We start from the raw sequence: 23,273 nt of genomic DNA on the forward strand, positions 1-23,273 counted from the left end.
TACTCTCATTCTACAGACCAGTCAAAATCCACATCAAGATGAGTCTCAAGTTAGAAAGCTCTTCCTTTGGGCTCTCACAGGCTCACCACCTATGCAATGAGCTGCTTTCCCCCATACGTACCTATTTTGACTCCCTGGTTCTAATATGTAAGGTCTACCGAAAAGTTCTGTTTCTATCACAAGTTTAGACACGTAAGCACGTTTATTTGGTGCATGTGTGCCTCTCTATTTTTTATCACTTAATGTATACATACTGACGTAGCAAATTAACTAAAACAAAGTTGATTCACGCCACTGTAATTTTTACGAATTTCAACAAGGAAGAAATGCTACAGAAGCATGTCGCATCCACCATATTGCCCGGACTTATCACCCTCCGACTAGCACTTGTTTTTGTCCTTACAAAATTTTTTGAAGGGCAAAACACTAAAAAATGAAGAAGATATCAAACAAGCACTGGTTCAATTTTTCGCATCAAAAGATAAAACATTTTTCAAAAATGGGATATACAAATTGCCCTCACGCTGGCAAAAAATCATTAATAATAATGTCAATTATATTATTTAATAAAGTTTATTGACGGTAAGAAAACTTTGTATTTTGTTTTATTCCAAAAATGGACAGAACTTTCCGGTAGACCTTATATTATTGAAAGGTCAGCAACAGGTCTCTAATCAATAAAGAATAACTTCAGAAATATTGAGAGTAATTTATTAAGATGCAACCACCACTCAGGAAGCAGCTTTGCACAAGAACCTGGTTCAATAGCTGTAGGATCAGATGGCTCTCTAGCCTTCTTTATGTCCCTTTCCAATCGAGAGAAGGTGCTTGTGCAGACTTTGCACTGGCAGCTCTTTCTTACTTAATGCATTACTCTGGTGACTGTTCTTATCCACTGACCCTAACCAACACCATCAATTCTCCCTTCCAGCCAATAATAAACTGCAGTAGGCAGTTTTACTCCATGAAGCATTAAGATATTTTAATGAGGAAAAACCCATATCTTATTCTTATGTTTCTATTCAAAGACACGCAAAACCAGTTTTTTCCTGCCCATCCCTTCTAACTTTATTTGTGACCGTGTAATAAAGGCCAGTTTAAAGATTTTTTTAAAAAAAAGTTTAAACTTTTTAAAAAAAGATTTAACAACCAGGCTAGCAAAAGGGTACTCAATACATACTTTCCTTATAGCAAACGAGCTAATATTTCAGTACAATATCGCTTTACAGAATATATACAATACACATATGTGCACAAAGCAAACACTAGAGGCTCAGAACAGATTTGAAAAACAATATTCACATTGATTACAATAACTCTAAAAATGATTGTAACGTTCAAACGGCACTTAGTTTACAAAAAAGTCACAAAAATATATATATATATATATATGTAGTCACCAAGAACTATGGTTCCTGCAAAATACTAATAGCCAGATATTAGTATACAAAATGTGAAGTTCTGACATTGTATACATTTTTAGGAAATAAAACAAAATCCAAAAAAGAACCATTTTTGTTACTTTTGAAAGTCAAACATGCCAAGTAACTTAGCTATGGCAACTGTCACCAAGTAAAGCCATACTTGAATGAGATGACAACTGGATACAGAGCTGGTGACCTGGGACCTGGCCCAGGTAAGAGGGCTGTACTGGTTCTAGGAGGGTCGACAACATAAAACACCCATCGGCCTCATTTAACTCACACTTCCTCCCAGCATTACCATCCCCCAAGGGTTTCACTAAAATTCAGTGCCCCAAAAGAATTATAACTAGCAAGGCCTCCCCCCACTTCCTTGATGTTGGGCGATAGGTGAACATGAAAGCATGCATCAGCTAAATAGAGTGGTCATCGTCTGGAAGACTGTGGTGCAGTTTCCTCCAAGGCTGGCTGTGCTGACAGTACTCCAGTTTGAAACGGAGCCAGAGCTATACGTTAGCTCTGTAAAATACTGAGCTAATGTAGCAGCAAATATGAAACTACAGAAACAAAGTTTTATTTAAAAATTCATTTCTGTTACATCAAACCAGACATCAGTTTCTTCTATTGCTGATTTATGGTCTATTATCTCGATCTGACTTTCTCATTTTGTTGCTGTGGAAAAAGAAGTGTCCCAAACCTGGAAAGTTTAATTTACTCTTAAAAATGGAAATACAGGAATTTTAAAGTAAAAGAAAAAAAAGGTCTGTTCTATAAGTATCTCTCACAAATATATATATTTAAATATTAAAATAGGTTACGTAGGATTTTTATAAAATGGCTTTTGAAAAGATAGTAGAGGTGCACAGACGCCACATACTACCCTTCAACTGGACGTAAGGTGCCATCAAGGGGCCCTGCGAAGAGGCGGGCAAATCTCATCTGCTGCGGGAGCACCGGTAACAACAGAAAAATCAAATGTATTACTGGGGGGACTTGGATTGAAGCCAAAGTTTACCCTTTCAGGGACTGGTGTTTTTGGACTATATCTTAAACACAGGCATTAGAAGCCATCACTTTGTACAATGAAGAAAATGAATCAAGTTCAACGATCTGACTCCTTTCAAACACCCGATGGCACACACGCATCGCAGGCACCTGGAGGTGGAGCAGTGCAACCCCCTCCCCCGGTCACTACGGAACACTCTCAGTATGAGAGACTTTACGCATCTGCCAACTGGAAAATTCAATTGATAACTCAAATAAAAGAAAAATATACTTATAACCTAATCATAGAAAAGGTTCTCTCTAGAAAAAGGTGTTTCTAGAAGCTGCATGAAGGGTTCCCACATTTAGATGACCACAGTCCCCACTCACACCAAGGGGAACAATGGGTGCTATGAGGTGACGGGCTCCTTAAAGTAGGGAAGACTTATTCTTCCTCAGCAGGTACTTTGGTAACCTGAACATTTATTTATAGGACATTTTTAAAAACTTAACTGAATGAAATCTAGATATGGTTAGATGGCATTTGGGAAAACATGGACAATTTAATAAACATCATGAAACTATAACCCCTCAAACCATTAAGCCAAATGTTATCAATAAATCATCACAATGGATCCCAGGGCTCTAAGCTTAATCAGGAATAGTATGCAATGGAAAGGAGAAAGGCAATCAAAAACTTTGATTATATAAACCAGCACTTCAAACTGAAAATTAAAAGATGAGTTTATTTTTTTAAAAAGTTTTTGTTTTCTACCAATGGTCTGAACTCTTAAATTCTTTGTTAACTATTGTGTAAACAGGAACCTTGGCATTAGTTGGAACTGACCTGGGTCCTATACCGAGGGAGCTTACTTTCACTCAAGTAGCACGAACACTTTAAGGCAGCTCACTGTTGGGATACTGCCCAACGGAGATTCTGATAACAATGTCTTACATCTGTGCACAGACTATTTGCAAAGATGTAAAGACATGGGCCTATTATTTTTTTCTATCATGAAAATATAGTCACTACGATACAGTGAAAATACCTAACTGTATAGTTTAATGCTGTATCAAGTTAAAAAAGTACAACTGTGAGATCACCAAGAATCTCCATCCCATAATCTGGCCGATTTAACTTTCCACTAATAAATCTCAACATACTGATAATGTACAAATGAACTGCCCACAGAGGGTCTGTTCTTAGGTGAACCTGGAAATCGGTTCAATTTCACTTCACTGGTTAATATTGCTTTTTGCAAATCTGTCTTGCTGCCATCTTTCTATTGTCACTGCATTCTGTCAAGCAACTGAAAGATAAAAATGGGTATAGGCAAAATAAAAAATTACTTCATTTAAATTTTGATGATTTTTAACTTAAAGCCTGTGTTTAGGTATAAATATTCCTCATGGACGTGTTCACGATAACAGAGCTTCACCCTATTGTTTCACTGTGTCAGGAAAAAAAAATCAAGTTTCTACAGTCTTCTCTCAGTAACTTTCAAAATCTAAATATATTATAAATAAAGCATTTAATGTTAATAACTTACAGTGGAAAGAAACATTTATTACCTTTTGGCAACTTTGGGTCCTTTCAAAGTGAACTTTATGAGTCCCCCTAAATTAATATCAACATCTAGGAAATTATGACCCCTTGCATGGGTGTATTTCAGAGTTACAACTTCACATTTTGAAGATGAGTGAAAATAGAGTTAATTGCTGTATGGAAGTTTCTAATTCTCTTCAGCAGTTCCTTAAATCTCAAACTCCTTTCAGTTAATATTATAATTTTAGGATTGTTCATTCAATCAAGTAATAAGAATTCTCTCCATGTAGTATGGTACAAATCACCACACAGCAAGATATTTTTCAGGGACTACAAAGCTAAGAGAGACTAAAACACAGTCTGAGCATCTTCAAAATATAAAAGCCACTAAACTAGGTAAGTGGCCTCTATTTGGACTGAGATGAGTACAAGAATAAAAAATAGTAAGAAAATACTGAAAGAGCAATACAACTTTCAAAGGCTCCCTGGGAATCCTTTACTCATTGGGAGGGCCTGGCTCAGTAGTTGGAAGGTAACAGTTGTGTTACCAATAATAAGTACATTAGATGTGCTGCCTAGTCCATTCCACTTGGTAAAATACTTTAGTGAAATGGACTTTTTTTTAAAAAGTCAAAGGCAGGGGTCCCCAAACTTTTTACACAGGGGGCCAGTTCACTGTTCTTCAGACTGTTGGAGGGCTGGACTATAAAAAAAAAACCTATGAACAAATCCCTGTGCACACTGCACATACCTTATTTTAAAGTAAAAAAACAAAACGGGAACAAATACAATATTCAAAATAAAGAACAAGTAAATTTAAATCAACAAACTGACCAGTATTTCAATGGGAACTATGGGCTTGCTTTTGGTTAATGAGATGGTCAATGTGCTCCTCTCACTGACCACCAATGAAAGAGGTGCCCCTTCCGGAAGTGCGGCGGGGGTTGGATAAATGGCCTCAGGGGGCTGCATGCGGCCCGCGGGCCATAGTTTGGGGACCCCTGGTCAAAGGGCATGTGTGATAACATGAAATCAAATTACTGTAATCCAGATGGTTGCTGAAATGTTAAAATGTAAGGCTCAATGAGGCTATTTAAACATTTTAGTACACTCTGTCTCAAAAAAATCAAGAACTTTATTTTAAAAACTGACAATGTAACTAAATGTGTAACTGATTATTTGAAATAAAAATTACTTAAAATTCAAATTAAGAAAAATCTATTTAAATATATTTGAGGGCAACAATCTCCATCTGCTTCCTTTTACAGAAAACGTAAAAGAACCCACCCACCAATATGAATCCCGTTGTTTCTGAATGTGCAGTCACCGCCATGTGACGCGCCACTGTCAGAACTCACTGTAGCCACAGACACCGGCGAGTGGGGCTGCAGGAAGTGCGGCCCCAGCTCTACTCCAATGTCAGGACACCTATTTGGTAGCTTAAAAATGGAAAATAAGCATTTTTCTTGTATAAAATACTTGGTTTTAAAAAGGGAATTTATCGTCTACCCTAAAATTGAAGCCCTTTAAATATCACAGTCACCCACCTGGGATTTAAGACAAGACAGCTCTACTTAATTATTCTAAACTGGATTCTTTTATGTTTAGTTATGATAGTTTCTCACGAATGAGATAATGTAACTGGCTTTCATCCGTTTGCAATGTTCTCCATATATTCTGGTAAAATTTACATACAGTATTTAAACACCCTTCACTTAGATGAATTTTAAATAAATCTAATTAAAATGATATATAATTACCCCTTGCAGCTTAGTTTTCTAAAAGAGATCCGCAAGCTAAATACCCCAAAACTGTGTATCAAGGAAAATGTAGAGCCTCCCTGGAATAGAGAAAAGAAGGCCTCTGTTTATATTGTTTTATGTTAAATACTAGTTAACCATATTGTTAAGGTCTGGAGAGTAAACAAGTAACCAAGGATGCATTTACATAGTATTATATTCAAAATTCATAAAACTTGAAAACCTGTGCAATCTGTGATTACTAAATGAGAAGCTAAATTTCCCTCGGGGAAGAGCAGCCAGCGGGGCAACCCCGTTCTGAGAACACCCAGTGCCGGACCACCCAAACCGTCCCTGGCCGGCTGAGTGCGTGGGAGAGCAGTGCTGAAGTGTCAACCAACAAAATCCCCAAAGGATGCTAATATATTTCATTAACCCTATTTCTCTCCTTTTTCTTTCTTTTTAAAATAACCTTTAGATCTGAGGGTCACAATCTTTGTCTTGTCCATATAAAATTTAAAAATTAACGTTGACACTTACCTACTGGTAGGCATAACAGTTTTCAAAGTATATGACGTTACAAACAAAAGCTCCTGACCTTTTTAGCTGAGAGGCAGCAGTACTCTCACTACTAGTCCGTTGGAGAAAGTCAACCCTTTGAGTAAAGAAGTGTAAGTCCTGGGAGCCCACCACAGCAGGCAGTGTTGGCTTTCCCGAAGGCAATCCATACACGCCTGGGAGCAAAGGGGTAAAACAGGTATGCAGGAAGATAAGGAGCTGAACCGAGTTCAAGACGGCACACTATGCAAAGAGGCTGAAAGACAATTAGCCTAAAAACTCTCCATCTCCAATGAGTTTCCTTTCCCTTCCTTTACATTTGTGGGGGATAAAATAAATTACAGAATTAGCAAATTTTAAGAAATGAAAAAATTATATTAAAACTTAAAAATGTATTTTATTACTAAGGTCTAGCACCTGGAGAAAATTCAGATCTTTTTTATTGAGTGAGAAACTATTTTATTTCTTTTTCTCCTGATCTAATCAGGTGCTTTCCTAATTATTAAACTTTGGGGACATACATAGGGAAAGAGTTATTTAAAAGTTCACTGTTCACGAACTCATAAACATTTAGGATCAAGGTAAGTGATAGTTTTAAATGATACTAGATCAAAGTACACTCCAGCCAAGAAGAGTACCATATAAATTTCGACTATAAACCAGGTTTCATTTTTCAGCAGCAAATGAGGTGTTATTCATTAATTTTAGTTTTCCTTTCATCTAACAAGTGTTTTCTCCCCCAGCTTTATGAGTCACTAACCATCATTTATAGCCTTTTCTCATCTTTTACATTATTGCTTACAGTGTGTAGAAACTACACTAATTGATTTTAATAAACTTGGCAATGTCTAAAAATATTTTTGAACAAGGGCACTATATCACTGTCATATGGGATTTCTGTAAACAATCTTAGTTGGGTTAAGAACATAGCCTTACCAGAGAATTCTTTATTTTGTTCAAAACAGCATAATAAAAACATCCCCAACAATACACAAACCTACATATAAAATATAGAGTATCTCCAATATTTTTCCTTTATATAGTATCATGACCATATATATATGCAGAGAAAGTATTGTTGATGGGGCAAGAGGAAAACTGATTTAGGCAGTGACCTAATTAGTCAGATATTAACATTCAAAGACCAGGTAAACAATTTTATCGAGAAAAGCAGTATTAAAGAGTTCCTATGAAACTGAGATTTACATATTACATTCTCCATTCCTGGTCATTTCATGCATAGCTTAACTATTCTCCATCATGGTTCTTTGCCTTCTTTTATAGAAGTAAAATAAGAATATCTGGAGGACTGCTACTATTAAGGTACAGGAAATGCTTATCCCAGTATCAAATTTTCACCATGAAGAATCAGAATAGAATTGACAAAACTTACCAAAAAAAGAGTACCGGTATGTTGGATTTCAGAAGTATTTATCCTAATAATTTTTAAGAAAACTTACCATAAATACTTCCCAAAACAAGTGGCTTTACAAAATACTGTACAATGTCAGGTGTATAGGAGTAGATGTCTATTCAGGCCACCTGTCAAATTCTTTTTAATAATTTGTTTTTGGTGTACCTTTTCATCCCAGGAAGGTCAATATTCATTTAATCAGAGCGTAATGATCTGTTGTTAGCAGACCTTTACCAATGGAAATCGAAACTGATATGTTTTAAGTCAACTGGTTCTCCTGAAGTCTCATAGTTTTCTTTCATGTTTCAACATGTTACTGTGACTTACAGAACCAACCTCCCAGCCATCAAAAATAAAACAACTGCAGGGTTTACAAAGTAACAAGGAAAATTTTTCCCCAAACCCTTTTTTGTTTAAAAATTAAATTAAAAAGTACAAGACAAAGCACAGGCACTTTCCAAAAACTAAAATGAAGCCAAACCATGAAATTACTCAATAGTTATAGAAGACAGCTCTGGTTTTGGGGGGTCCTCTCTGGCTGCCTCGGCACAAGCACTGGTCTTTGGCTGCTCTGGCATTTCTTCCTCCTTCTCTGCCAGTCCACCAAGAGACCCCAAGGGAAAAGTGCTTTCACAATTCTGGGTTGAGGAGACCTGTGAAATCACAGGCATCTGAACAGAGGAGTTGTTTTCAAAACTGTGTTCTCCAAGATCATACTGAACAAGGGTCTCTTCTTGCTCGTGGTTTAAGTAGTCTGGTACTAGGAAATCACTAGACAAGAGGCAAAGGATGAAACACAGAGTTAATTTTCAAACTGGTAATAAGACAATAAAAAGACCTGATTTGTAAAACAAGATTGGGATTTTTTCTTTCTCTAATTTTTGAATGAAGATCAAATTCAGGAATTTAATTTCTAAACTGTCCTCAATATGAACCAATGCAATTCATTAGAGCCAAGTACCTCAGCTCTTGTTACCAGCAACAACAGGTAAGACTCAGTGTCACCTCGAACACCTAAATAGTCATTCTTGTTTTACATAAAAGAGTTTCTGTTAAGCAAAGATCATTTAAATAACTTATGCTTAACCTTTCTTGGACTATATATTTATTAAAAGGTATATATTGGGCCCTGGCCGGTTGGCTCAGTGGTAGAGCGTCGGCCTGGAGTGCAGAAGTCCCGGGTTCGATTCCCGGCCAGGGCACACAGGAGAAGCGCCCATCTGCTTCTCTACCCCTCCCCCTCTCCTTCCTCTCTGTCTCTCTCTTCCCCTCCTGCAGCGAGGCTCCATTGGAGCAAAGATGGCCCAGGCGCTGGGATGGCTCCTTGGCCTCTGCCCCAGGCGCTAGAGTGGCTCTGGTGAGTGACGCCCCGGAGGGGCAGAGCATTGCCCCCTGGTGGGCGTGCAGGGTGGATCCCGGTCGGCGCATGCAGGAGTCTGTCTGACTGTTTCTCCCCGTTTCTAGCTTCAGAAAAATTAAAAAAAAAAAAAAAATTAAAAAAAAAAAAAGGTATATATTGGCCCTGGCTGGTGGTTCAGTGCATATAGAGAGCATTGGCTTGGCATACGTATGTCATGAGTTTGAGTTCCGGTCAGGGCACACAGAAGTGACCATCTGCTTCTCCCTCCTCTTTCTCCCTTCTCTCCCTCATCCCCTCCTGCAGTCAGTGGCTTGACTGGCTCGAGCATGGCCCTGGGCGCTTAAGATAGCTCTTTTAAGAATAGCTCGGCCCCAGATGGGGTTGCTGGGTAAATCCCAGTCAGGGTGCATGTGGGAGTCTGCCTCACTATCTCCCCTCCTCTTATACCTTAAGGAAAAAAAGGTATATAAACCTAGTTTTATTACTTCCTGAATATAAGTTAGTTAAGAAACTAAATCCTTGTGCATAAATTATCTTAAGCAGAATCTACTATACAGAAAATTGTAAAAAACTAACAAGTGTATCCTGCTGTTAGATTTGGCATATGAAAACTAAAAAATTACATTTGACTCAGAATTTGCAAATGAATGCCATGAAATTAGTTATATTACAGTCCTCAGAGGCTATTTAGTTTCCTGATAACTCAAAGTATTTAATAATGTATTAATATAAATTATAAGTATTTAGTTACTGAATATAAAATATACCAGAAATTTAGTAACAGTACATATATTCTTGAGTAGTGAAATCAGAAAAGGTCTTTAATTTCTTATATTTCATACTTTTTTATATTTACTAAATTTCAACTATAAGTATTTTCATGGTTAAGACATTGATAAATAAGTCTTATCTTAGATGCTTTCTTTAAATCTTTATTGCTTTATTATATTAGAAATGTCAACTAATACATTGAATAGTTATTTTATAATTGTTCAGTATTAATAAGAAAATTAAAGTCTGAGCATCTGTAAAAGCAATTTAAGATGTGTTATGTTATACTATACATTCTATAAAGTTTTAAGGTATTAGATAAGAGAAGTGGAGGACAGAGGGACTTCGTATAGGAAAGATATTGACAGTCGGAGTGGTTAACGGGGACACTATTTTAGTCCCAAACAATGTTTAATATGACACGGATAATCTAGATGTAGTGATATGATAACCAGATGCTCAGTTAGAAATAATTACCTTAAAGCAAATGTCTGATCTGAAAAGCAAAATCTATGCAGAAATATTTGAAATTTATTGAGAAATAAGATTTAAATAATAAAAATCATTTAAAATTTAAGGTTCATTTTATAAGAAACTGAGCATTCCTACACATGTATATTAAAAATAGACAACAAAATTTTATATGCAGAAGGAGTCTTAGGAAACACCTTTCAAGCTTACACTTTATCTTTTTCTAAACTTTCAAGCTTCTCCATCTGTTAGTGACATATTCCATCACAATAGCGGTTAGTGGCAGAGCTAGAAGTAGGATCTGACTCCCTTGCATACCCTATATATCAGAAAGGTAATTCTATTATAAATTAGTAATAGTAAAAGCATGAAGCTGAAAGAAAAAAAGAAAAACTTGATTTGACCTAAATAATCACATCCATTACAACTGCTACTGAAATCTCTCTTATCTTATATTCTTTTATACAGAATTTTGAGAGAAAGAGAAATGGTCAAAAATTTTACGAACATCCGAAGAGTCTGAAATGACCCAATATCACTGAGTATGGTAAGCTTTCCAATACCGCCTATTTAAGATCCACTATAGAATTACCTTAACCTTGTATTATTAAAAAAAAAAAAGGGGGGACAGAAAACAAAAACAAAAACAAACCCAATACCTAAGAGGATAAACAGTCTACTCCTACAGGAAGAGAGTTCTAATTTCAAATGTAATAATATATTTAATTGTATATACTTAGAAGATTCAGCAAAATTTTATCAGATCAGGAGATCGGAGGATGGACAGTGGGAACTTAAAAGGATTGTGACTGATTACCAGGCAACCTGATAGAGCAGACTGCCCTAAAAGCAGGAAAAGAGAGTTGAGAAAGCAGTTTTCCTGGTTCGGTTTTTGTTGTGCACCTCACCTGCTCTGGAAGTAGTTTGCTAGCTCTGACGCTTCATGGTTCAGACTCCTCAGGTGCACGATTAAATTTCCAGAGTTGGTGAACATGGCGCCACATGTTTTGCACTCGTAAATCCGAGGCTTGCGGATAATATGCCGGGAAACCCTCATGTGGTGTTTATATTCCCCGAAGGAAGTGAAAGTGGCACTACATATCTGGCACCGGAAACAGCGTTTACCTTCGTGCTTTAGGCGATGCATCTTTAGCGAGTAAGCCCTGGTGAACTTTTTCCCACAGCGGTCACACTGAAATGGTTTAATTCCTATAAAATAAAGCAAAACAAAGTATTATCTAAAAACAAAATGGACAGAAGGGTCATAAACCTCCCAAACTTCTGAACTATAATTTTGCAGCAATAGAGAATTTGAAAAGACAAAATCACCAGCAAAAAATAAATGCTAAATCATTATCTCAGAAAAGGCACAGAACATCTGCAGTCATTACTGCTTGTTTAAAAAGACAGAAAAGCAATGGGGGGTGGGGTAAACAAACTAATACATTGATTTCTGAATACCCTTCTAAATCATCTATTTTGAAGACTTCAAAAGACAACTACAGTATTTAAATAGAATCCAAGTCTCCATATAACATTTATTTCACTAAAGTAGTAAAGTTTACATTGGAAAGATGTGAGAAAGATCAGTACCTACCCTTCATTCCAAACCTCAGAGAGAAATAAGAAGATAGAAGAAATATTATAACTTCTCTGAATATAATTAATGATCAGGACAGAACTACCATTTGGGCACTTGGGTTTTGGGGTATTTAATGTAACTGTGATAGAAAAATATGTAGAAATTAACATGTACATTATAAATTACATTAATGGTTTCTAACTTATTACTGCAGTTTTGGCAAAAAAATTTTAAAGCCTTCACAATATTATCTGTTGATTTAACAGTCATAGGGAACTGGTAGTAATCACCGAGTATAGGTGTTTTACCTACAAGAATCTTGTTGCCTTTATGTGATCACTGAACTTAAGTTCCAAATCTGCTTTATATATCATTTATCCAAAATCTCTTTCATACTAAAAAAGGATTACAAAGCTAACTAGTCAGGACACAGAGAAATTGAGGATTGCAGAATTAAAATTTTAAAAATCACTTATTTGAAAATAATTTCAAACTTCGAGAAGCTGTAAGAGCAGTACAAAGAATACTTACACCTTTTTATCTCCCTTTGCTTACTATCTGTATTGTGCTTCTCCACCTCATCACACACACACACCTCACATACCCAGTACCTTTAATTTACATAATACACACACACACACACACACACACACACACACACACACACACACTCTCTCTCTCTGCTCCAAGTTCTCATCGGAACACTTATGGAAAACATATCAAGGAAACAGTGTTCTGACAGTGCACCACTTCAGCCACAGACCTAGGTTTATCTGTTCTTATTTGACTTCTCAGAGATACCTATATATTTTTGAACTCAAAGCCACCTGTTTTCTATTTTTAACTGGGATTCCAAAATAAAATGTAGAGTACTCATTTATGGCATAACAGGAAAGATGACATTACCTGAGTGGATGAGCATGTGCTGTTTTAGGTTCTGAATACGGGTGAATCGCACCCCACAAGTTGGACACTGGAAAGGTCGGTCTGGACCGTTTGGACTTGGCCGTTCTGTACTGCTGGTAGAAGGAGCAATGTAGAGTTGGTAGGGATACTGAGCATTTTCCAATCTAAAAAACAGACCAAAGAAGGCAACCAGGCTCTGATTTTTAAGTTGAACAAACATTTCTTCTGCATTTTAAATGAACAAATGAAAAACACTTAAAAGACTTTTTGAACAATTTAACTGTTAGATGACAAGTTTCACTGACAGCGATATGAAGAATGCTATTGTCCCCAAAGGCCAGCATCTTAAGCAAGGATGTACGGCCACAGAACATATCATAAACAATAGTCCCTTAGGTATCCTTAATCTTTCAAATCCTCTTCTACCACTGCTTTGATTTAGGCCCTCATCAATTCAAGGCTGAATTAATAACTCCCTCTTTAACCTCACAGCCTTCTAAGCCATCATTCTGCTTCACAATGATCTCTCTGATTCTATTAGCTCTGCTTCAACTCCTGCAATGGTTCAGTTACCTTCATAATAAAGTCTAAACCCCTCTGTAAGGCACTCCTAGGATATGGGTTCTGTGTACTCTTCCAGCTTCATGTCTTGTCATACTCCCCAAACATGCTCTACAACAAACAGTTCCTCCTAATAGTTCTCTCAGTGCTGCAGTTTGCACATTTAACTTTCTCTCCTTGCCAATCTTCTTTGCATAGATAATGCCTAGTCATTTATGAAATGCAGCAAAATCACTGCCTCCTCCTGGAAGCCTTCTTTGACTTATCTGTGTCTTAGGCAGGTAGCTTCCTACAAAGAACAGTAGAACCCTCTCTAGATCACTCAAGATTATGTTTACTTGCCTATCTTCAACCTCTCTCCCTCCCGTAAAATTGGTTCATCTCTTTGAGAGCAAAGATTACACATTTCTTTTCTTCTTTTTTTAAAAGATTTATTGATTTGAGAGAGAGAGAGAGAGAGAGAGAGAGAGAGAGAGAAAGGCGGTGGGGAAGGAGCAATCATCAACCCGCAGTTGTTGCTTGTCGTATGTGCCTTGAGGTAGGCCTGGGGTTTTGATAGGGCAACCTCAGCATTCCAGGTCGAAGCTTTATCCACTGTGCAAACTGTACCACCAAAGGTCACATTTCACCTCTAATATCTCTACCACTTACCACAGTATCTAGTATAGAACACATAACCTCATTAATGTTTGAAATTAAGAAATCTAGGCATATTTTCATTTGTTTACACCTTCATTAATTAATTCAAGTGATTCTTGTACCTAACCTGCTGTGCCAGGTTTAGCTATTCAAAAACAATAAACTTTATTTGAAGTCTTTAAATTCTTCAAGTTTTCAACAAATACAGTTTTTAAGTCTGTCCTTAACTCTCTGTGAGGAGTTAATTCAGTGGTCAGAGACAGATTAATACTCAAGAAAATTATCAGAACATAGAATTAAATAGGGTGAACCAACAGTGGTTAATGCTGCTTTATTTTAGACTGGTGGTCAGGAAAAGCTTCCTTGAGAATTGACACTTATCTAGACCGTGATCTGAAAGTCAAGGAAGAAGCCAGCAACATTAAACTCAGGGGAGAAAACATTGCAGGGAGAATAAAAGCCCTAAGTGGCCGAAAGGTCCCAAAGCAGAAAGAAATACAGGCTATTCTATGAACTAAAAGGAGACCTACAAGGCTAAAATGTAACATGCAAGGAGGAGAATGGCTTAAAGGGACTTAGGCAGAAATCATACCATGTAGAGCTTTAAAAGACATTAACAAGGAGCTTTGATTTTAAGTGTGACTCTGTAGAAATCATTTAAGAATCTACTGCTTAGCATACATAACCTGACTTAAAAAAGACCATTCTAGTTGCTACACCTAGAATGATTAGGGTAGGGGGAATGCAATCAGGGGCTAGCTGAAGGCTACTGTAGTAGTCAAGCAAAAGATGGTGGTGACTTGGGCTAAGGTGGCTGTAGCAGAGATGGAGGAAAAGTGGACTGATACGGGATATGTTCTGGAGGTAGAGATGTGAGGACGTGCTTAAGGATTAAATATGGGGAGGGGCAATGGAGAGTGAGGAAAAGAACAAGTGTAATTACCAGAGATACTGTTTGAGAAATTGGAGGAATGATGATGTTATTTTATTTACTGAGAGGGGAAAGACCGGAGGAGTGGTCTTGAAGGGGAGTTAGAAGCCTTGAGTTCTGTTTTGGCCATGTTAAGTCTGAAACGTCCCTTATATATATCAAACAGAGTCAATCCAAAGATGACTTAGGAATTATGGGTATATGGATAAGGGTTTGACAAATACGATGTGATACCACCTCGTTATTATGAAAAATATACTAAAATGAGGTCCCAATAAACTTCTTATATAATTCCCAAATAAAATGCTTAAAATGACATACTATGTTAGTACTAACCGATCATCATCATCTGCATGAGCATTAGTGCTAGAAGTACTTTGAAGTGTAGGTAACCCTTCAGTGACACCTTCATCTACTGAGCCTGAAAACAAAAGAAGACAGCTGTCAATATTTTGGTATAAATAAGCCAAGATATTAATTGCAAGCTGTATCTTCAAGTCTTGAAAAAGACTAATGTATACGTATATCCTAAGTGTTCTATAATATTTCACTTTAAATACTGATGGAATTTAAAAAGAATTTGTATATAAGATAACAACAACCTTATTACTAAAATTCTTTTTGGAATATTTCTTTGATAAAAATTTTAGAAACAAGCAGAGCAATTCAAATGTAAACTAAACAAAAATTCATGTAAAATTAAGTATTGTAACAATCACTCAAGGAACCAATTTTTATCTTAAAAATCTTTTGTGACATATCCCTTTTATGTAGAATTAAAAAGGTAGCTACAAAGTGAACATATGTGCAACTTCCACACAAGTTCCACTGACACTCCTGGAACCCTAGAAGTCCCACCCACCCTTCCCTGGTCACAAACCCCTCCTTCCAAGAGGCAACCGTTATCTCAAATACATGTGCCTATAAACTAGGGGTCATTCTGCAGGGATACAGCTATGTACCACCAACCACCATGTACTATCATATTACAGTGGCAAAGTGGAGTCACTGAGGGTGCAACAGTGACCATGGGGCCGTTAAGCCAAAAATATTCAATATCATGCCCTTTCAGGAAAACTCTGCCATTATCACCATGAACACTATAGTTTAGTGTTGTCTGGTTGTAAACTTATATAAATTGAGTCACACTGCATGTATTCTTTTTTTTTTTTAAAGTATTTATTCATTTGAGAGAGGAGAGAGAGAGAGAGAGAGAGAGAGAGAGAGAGAGAGAGAGAGAGAGAAAGGAGAGACAAGGGGGGAGGAGCAGGAAGCATCAGCTCCCATATGTACCCTGACCAGGCAAGCCCAGGGCCTTGAACCTGGGGCCTCAGCTTTCCAGGTAAATGCCCCATCCACTGCACCACCACAGGTCAGGCACACTGCATGTATTCTTGTGTCTTGCTTCTTTCCTTCAATACTGTGGACTTATCCATGTTAGTACAGGTAAGTAAAATTTAAAAACTGTCTGATATTCATAACCTATTTCACTCTGAATGGACCATTTCAGGCTGTTAAGAACAATGCTGCTGTGAATATTTTTGGACAAGTAACTGAATGCATATATAGGAATTGAATTGCTGGCTCCTAAGATATGTTTATCTTTGACTTCATTAGAAAATGTTAAACTCTTTTCAAAAGAGATTATACAAAATTTACATTACTACCCAGTGTATGAGGGTTATGTTGTTCCACATCGTTACAGATACTTGGTATTGTCAAATTTTTAAAAATTTGCCAATCTGGTGGGTGTGTTGCAATATTTTACAGTGGTTCAAGTTTCATTTCCCTTATTACTAACAAGGGCAAACACCTTTTCATATATTTATTGAACCTTTTTTGGAAAATGTCTTTTTATTGAGTTGTTTGCTCTTTTATCATGAGTTTCTTCTATCCCGAATACAGGCCCTTTGTCAGCGATACATGTAACAAGTATTTTTCCTTCTTCCGTAACTTTCCTTTTGTGGTTTCTTTTGATGACCAAAGTTTTCGATTTTAATTTAATTGAATTTTGTCTTTTCCTTTACAGTTATAGCTTTTAGATATTGTTTTTAAAAATCCCTCCCTATCTCAAAATATCTTACAAAAGATTTGTATTTTGCCCTTGACATTTACTTCTTTTTGAAAATCCACCTGGAGTTGATTCTGTGATTGAACACATTTACTGACAAGCCCGTCTTTTCTTCTCTGCAGTGCATTAAACACACAGTATGCGTCCAAGTTTTCTACTCGTTCCTTCCACTTGTCAGTATCTGCCTCGGTGCCAACCATCAGTTAACACAGCAGATCTTCTTACCTTATTCTTTATCTTCCTGAACATCTTAACTATTCTTGGACCTTTGCATTTCTTTATATATTGCATAATCAGCTTGTTGAGTATAAGTGGTAATAATCATTCCACTTCTCTCCTTTTATTAATTTGGAAATTACATGATCATAATATTTTCCCATTCTTTTTTACTGGTAACTTCAGAAATTAGACCCATACTTATCAAAGTCTAAAATTAAAAAATTCATTTACTTCCTTCTGGATAATACAGTATAAGATCTTAGAACACTTAACTCCATTCCCACTTACTTCCATTCTGCAATTTATAAGTTATCGTGTGATATTTTACTTTGTTTTGATAAAGCCTCACAAGACATTATGACTTTTACACAGCAGTGTTTACCTATACTTGTCTACATACTTACCTTTCTTTGCTCTTCATTCCTACTTGTATGTTAGACCTTTCATCTGTGCTCAGTTTACTTCTGCCTGAAGTCTACCCTTAAGAATTTTTTCAACTTTTAATTTCTCAATTACAGTTGACACTCAATATTATATTAGTTTCAGGTATACAGTATAGTGGTTGGACATTTACGTAATTTATGGAATGATCCCACCAATAAGTCTAGTACCCACCTGGCACCATATGTAGTTATTACAATATTACTGACATTCACTCCCTATGCCGTACTTGACATCCCCAGGACTATTTTATAACTGCCAATTTGTACTTAATCCATTTTCCACCCATCCTCCAACCCCTCCCCCCTATCCGGCAACCATCAATTTGTTCTCTGTATCTCTGAGTTTGTTCATTTGTTTTTCAGATTCCACATATAAGTAAAATCATATGGCATTTGTCTGACTTATTCACTTAGCATAATACCCTCTAGGTTCCTCCATGTTGCTGCAAATGGCACGATTTCATTCTTTTTAATGGCTGAATAATATTCTATTGTATGTATGTACCACACTTAAGAAATTTCTTCAGTAATGATTTGCTAAATTGTTTTCATTACTTTGAAAATGTCTTTATTTCACTTCCATTCTTGAATGATACTTTCACTGTGTGTAGACTAATAGATTGGTAGTAATTTTCTTCAGCACATTGAGGACATCATTCTACTGGCTTCTGACATTAAAAAGTCCTATTCTTCTCAAGGCATTGTCTTTTTTTCCCCCCACTGAATTGTCTCTACAATGTGTCTAGTTTTGTTTCATTATTCTTATTTGGGATTTGCTGGGGTCTTCCGTCAATTCTGGAAAATTCTCAGCCATTCTCTTTTCTCCATTTAGGACTTCTGTCCAACCTATATTGGCATTGTCCATAATCCCTATCTTCTCTACTGTAGTCTTTACTATTGTCTCTGTGATGGTTAATTTTCTGTTAACTTGACCGGGCTAAGGGATGCCTAAATAGCTGGTAGAACATTATTTTTGGATGTGTCTTTGAGGGTATTTCTGGAAGAGATTAGCATCTGAATCTGTAGAGACCAAGTAAAAATCTCCTTACTGATGCTGGTGTGGATCATCCCATCCCCTGACCAAACAGAACAAAAGCTAAAAGAAGGGCAAATTTGCTGTTTGCTTGAGCTAGGATATCCGCATTCTCCTGCTCTTGGACAGCAGCCTTCCTGGTTTGCAGGCTTCTGGGTCTGGACTAGAAAGAACTACACCACCAGCTTCCTGGGACTCCAGCCAGCAGACGTCAAGCTGTGGGACTTCTCATCCTCCATAATTATGTCAGTGTATCTCTCCTAATAAATCTCTATCTATCCTCTTGGTTCTGTTTCTCTGGAAAACCCTAATACAGTCTCTTCTAATTTATCTTCTGATTTACCAGTTCTCTTTCTGTTAAGTCCCATCTGCTGCTAAAATGTGGACTGAGTTTTTTATTTTGGTCATTTTTCCCCCCTAGAAGCCCTATTTGTTTTTTTCTCAAATCTGCTAAATTACTTTCTAGTTTACTATTCTCTGCAATTTTTGTCCAAACTTGTTTACTTTGTTAAACATAGTAAGCATATTTCTTTTATATCTGTGTGAAAACGATGTCAATTGGCTATGCCAATTTATTTCTACAGCCTGCTTTTCCCCCCACTGGCTCTGTCTGCCATGCTTCCTTGTAGCCTACTTGTTTTTGACAGTGATTATTGCCCTTCAAAATGGTTTGTAAGGAACTGATGTGCAGAAGTTAGGATGACTATGTCCCTTTTCATAGAAGCTTTATGTTTCCTTCTGCTAGGTTCCTGGAGGGCACTACCTAAACCAAATTCCCTGAGATCCTTTTGCTTCCTTCCCCAAGCAAGCAATAATCAAGATGTAAATCTGCCAGAGGACTGAGTGCAACCACAGCTTCTCAGGGCTGTGTTTCCCATCTGCTTCATCTTCTAGTCTGCCCAGTGCCAACACAACTGTTTCCACAGTCCCCTGGAGTCTGGAGGAAGGGGAGCAGGTTTCGTTCTATTGGTATAGAACTTTAGGGCCCTTACTTAAATCCCTAGACATCCCCTGGGTTTTGACTTCTATTTCCTTCACTCTGAGTTGATGAACCAAAGCTCATGTGTGTTTTGGCACACACATCTTAGGGAAAAACTGTTTTAGTGCTCTGATAGTTACTTATCTATCTGGGGTAGGCTATCCCCAACCATTTTTTCAAATACTTTTAAGGTACCTTTTAAAAAAATCACATTGTTGTTTTTACTGGGAAGGTAGATCCAAAAAACTAGACCGTCTTCATCAAGCACTGCACTTTGCTGATGTCTTTACCATATGCAAACAAGCTGTGTGCAAGAGCTGAACAGGCCTGAGCTGCTGACGCTGTGCAGTTCATTAACAGCAAGCAAACTTTTGTTTGCAACATTCTAATGAAAGCTAAAACGTACTAATCATAATAGTTTACACAACACCATATATGTGAACATTTAATAAATACCATCTGTTAATAGATACATAGGATGAAATTACTTCCCCATAAAATTTAGAATCCAGTACTTCATTTCTCTCCTTTGAAACACTTCAATTAGTTGATATTACTAGGAAACAAACACATTTTATACTTAATTAAAAATTTCTGAAAAACTAAATCACTTTTTTGCCTGACCAGGTGGTGGTGCAGTGCATAGAGCATCAATGTGGGACGCTGAGGACACAGGTTTGAAATCCCCAGGTCACCGGCTTGAGCACGGGCTCACCAACTTGAGTGCAGGATCGCCGGCCTGAGCGTGGGATTATAGACAGGACCCAAAGGCTTCTGGCTTGAGCCCAAGGTTGCTGGCTTGAGCAAAGGGTCACAGGCTTGGCTGGAGCCCCCTGGTCAAGGCACATATGAGAGATCAATGAATGAACAACTAAGGCGTCTCAACTACAAGTTGACGCTTCTTATCTCTCTCCCTGTCTGTCCCTATCTATCCCTCTCTCTCTGGCTAAAAAAATAAAATAAATTCCTTTTATGGCACCCATACTTACTTTATTAAATCATTTCTGCCAAAAAAATTGTGACAGGATTACATTTTGCCTTGACTCTTTAAATAAAGAATACTAAATAGGGCTCGGGCTGGGTGACTCAGTGGATAGAGCATCAATTCCGGCTCAGCAAGGTTGTGGGTTTGATCCCTGGTCAGGGCACATACAGGAATCAACCAATGGGTGCACAACTAAATGGAACACTAAGTGGAACAAGTTGATGCTTCTCTTTGTCTCTCTCCTCCCCATCCCTCAGATTTTTGGAAAAAATTTTAAAAATACTAAATATATGTATATTTTGTTTCTTGACAACTCACAAAAATCATCAAGAACACTAATCATTATACTCTGTTCTAATACACCGAACAGGGTTCTGAAAGGAGACAGTGAGTTTGAATCACCCCACTGCACCCTCACTCTTCCTGCCCCACCCTCCATCTCGCCCTTGCTGTGTATACTTAGCAGTTCTCTGCTGATTTTTCTTTTTATCTTTCCCTTAATGTGGAAGATATGTTGGCCCAACCCCAAATATGCCTATTTATCCAATTCTTGATCTTTCTGATTTTTTTTTTTTAACAGGGACAGAGAGAGAGAGTCAGAGAGAGGAATAGATAGGGACAGACAGACAGGAATGGAGAAAGATGAGAAACATCAATCATCAATTTCTCGTTGCGACACCTTAGTTGTTCATTGATTGCTTTCTCATATGTGTCTTGACCGCGGGCCTTCAGCAGACTGAGTGACCCCTTGCTCAAGCTGGTGATCTCGGGGTCTCGTACCTGGGTCTTCTGCATCCCAGTCCGACACTCTATCCACTGTGCCACTGCCTGGTCAGGCTCTGATTTGTTTTTAATTCAGATGTGGGTTAGGGGGCAAGACAATGCTGCTTTTTGTTTAAAAAGGAGCTGTTCACTTATCAATATCATGCCATTCTCACTTTTTCTTTAAAGAAAAGGGAACTAAAGACTAACATTTCAATCTGTCCTAGGATAAAAACTGTAAAAAAAATCCAGTATTTGGACCTGGTCACCATGGACACATACACAAAATAACTACTTTATAGCAATATTCTGCAATTATTCAGAATACAGGCAATATTAAATCTTATAGGAAAAACTTACAAAAAAGGCCTGAAGGTATGATTAGGGCAGGCCAGGAAGACTGATCTGACCTTTTCTCTTCACCACCAGACAAGCTATATACTACTTCTAGGCGGGGGTGGGGTCTTGGCAAAGTGAAAATAAAAGCCACTCTCCTTTGGATTGAGTCTAGTAATGCCAAGGGTTTGCTTCAAAATATGGAGAAAAAGGACTAAAATGGATTACCAGATCTTGCAGATGGTCTCTCTTAAAACAAAGCTATTTCCATAACCTAAAATATCACCTAAAGCTTGGCCTCTAGGTCCCTAATTTGATGAAGAGTGAACATGGAAAGTAAAACGAAGGGCACTCTCCTCTTGCTCATGGCTATTAAATGAGCCAAAGGCTAAAAATAAAAACCACTCCAAGCTAAATTAAGAGTTAACAAAATACATGTTTAGAATTCCATTCACACTGTGTACATTATAACACATTGTATTGCATCACTTATGTAACTATTGGGAATAAATAAATCTTATAAACTCTTTTTCCTGAGACTGTTTTTACCAATGATAACAGAAATAATCATATGAATTGGGGTTTTAACTGAACTGATTTAATAGTAGGCTATACATGTAATATTATTTTCCTAAGGTGGTAGTGATGTTTCTTAAATTACTAAAATGAAGTTTTCTTTATATACCATAGGGATTCTGCTCTCGGCAGTTGGGGCTAAGAATTCTGAACAGATCCCTCTCACCTTATGAGACAATAAAGCTGATTTAGAGAAACAATCAGCTTTATACGGTGAGGACTATCTTACTAAAAGAGACGGTACTCTCTTCCATCAATAAGGAGTGCTGTATGATAGCTTCTGTTTCATCAAACAGGCTTCTGTTTTTTGCTGCTAACCATTGTTTAAGTACTTAGGACACTTATTTTTCTTTTTCTTTTTTTTTTTTACTTATAATTTTATTTTTTTAATGGGGCGACATCAATAAATCAGGTTACATATATTCAAAGATCAACAAGTAGGACACTTATTAAAACTCTTCTCTGGTGGTGGAAAATAATCACAGTGGCTAATCACTACTCAGCATTTATCATGTGCCAGCCAGTGCTCTAAATGTTTTAAATATAATATTTCACGCCTGAGGAGGCAGCCTCTAATATTTAAGAACTGGCCTGACATTGACACTGGCCTGGTGGTCACAGATGAGGCCTGCTGTCTTCCTGTTGGACATAAAACAATCTCAAAGAACACCTACCTACATCAGACCAGGTCACATGGTCTGAAACAAAACAGAATTTTAAGCACAGATAAAAACAAGGTCATTGTGTAATCACAAAAATACCAAACATCCTCCTTTCTAGCTAATATAAATTACTGCTGCTTTAGGTCAGCTTTGGTCTATATTCCTAGACCAGTGGTTCTCAACCTGTGAGTCGTGACCCACAGGTTGAGAACCGCTGTCCTAGACATTTGTTAAGATATCATAAAGTTATTCCTGCTCTCTGACATCATCAGTCCTGAGAAAAACCCACTTTCGTAAATCTTCCCTAAAATTACCTAACACAAG

General features: G+C 37.3%; 1 protein-coding gene and 1 non-coding gene across 4 annotated transcripts in view; one reads left to right on the forward strand and one right to left on the reverse strand.

Moving 5' to 3' along the window:
* Positions 1 to 922: 922 nt before the first annotated feature.
* The window catches only part of ZBTB44 (zinc finger and BTB domain containing 44), a 76,127-nt gene continuing 53,776 nt past the window's right edge, over positions 923 to 23,273 (reverse strand). The window contains exons 2-5 of one of the 3 annotated variants that reach the window (XM_066365247.1): positions 15,220 to 15,304; positions 12,753 to 12,916; positions 11,173 to 11,473; positions 923 to 8,433 (exon numbers count right to left, since the gene is read on the reverse strand). In XM_066365247.1, coding sequence (XP_066221344.1) covers positions 8,151 to 8,433; positions 11,173 to 11,473; positions 12,753 to 12,916; positions 15,220 to 15,304 — 833 coding nt within the window. In that variant the 3' untranslated portion in view covers positions 923 to 8,150. The remainder of the gene's footprint in view (positions 8,434 to 11,172; positions 11,474 to 12,752; positions 12,917 to 15,219; positions 15,305 to 23,273) is intronic. The other 2 variants (XM_066365244.1, XM_066365246.1) reach the window with 2 other exon arrangements.
* TRNAS-GGA (transfer RNA serine (anticodon GGA)) lies at positions 8,789 to 8,864 on the forward strand. The gene has a single exon. It is a non-coding gene; the product is annotated as a tRNA-Ser (tRNA).

Source organism: Saccopteryx leptura, chromosome 2 (genome assembly GCF_036850995.1).
Source record: "Saccopteryx leptura isolate mSacLep1 chromosome 2, mSacLep1_pri_phased_curated, whole genome shotgun sequence".
NCBI lineage: Eukaryota > Metazoa > Chordata > Mammalia > Chiroptera > Emballonuridae > Saccopteryx > Saccopteryx leptura.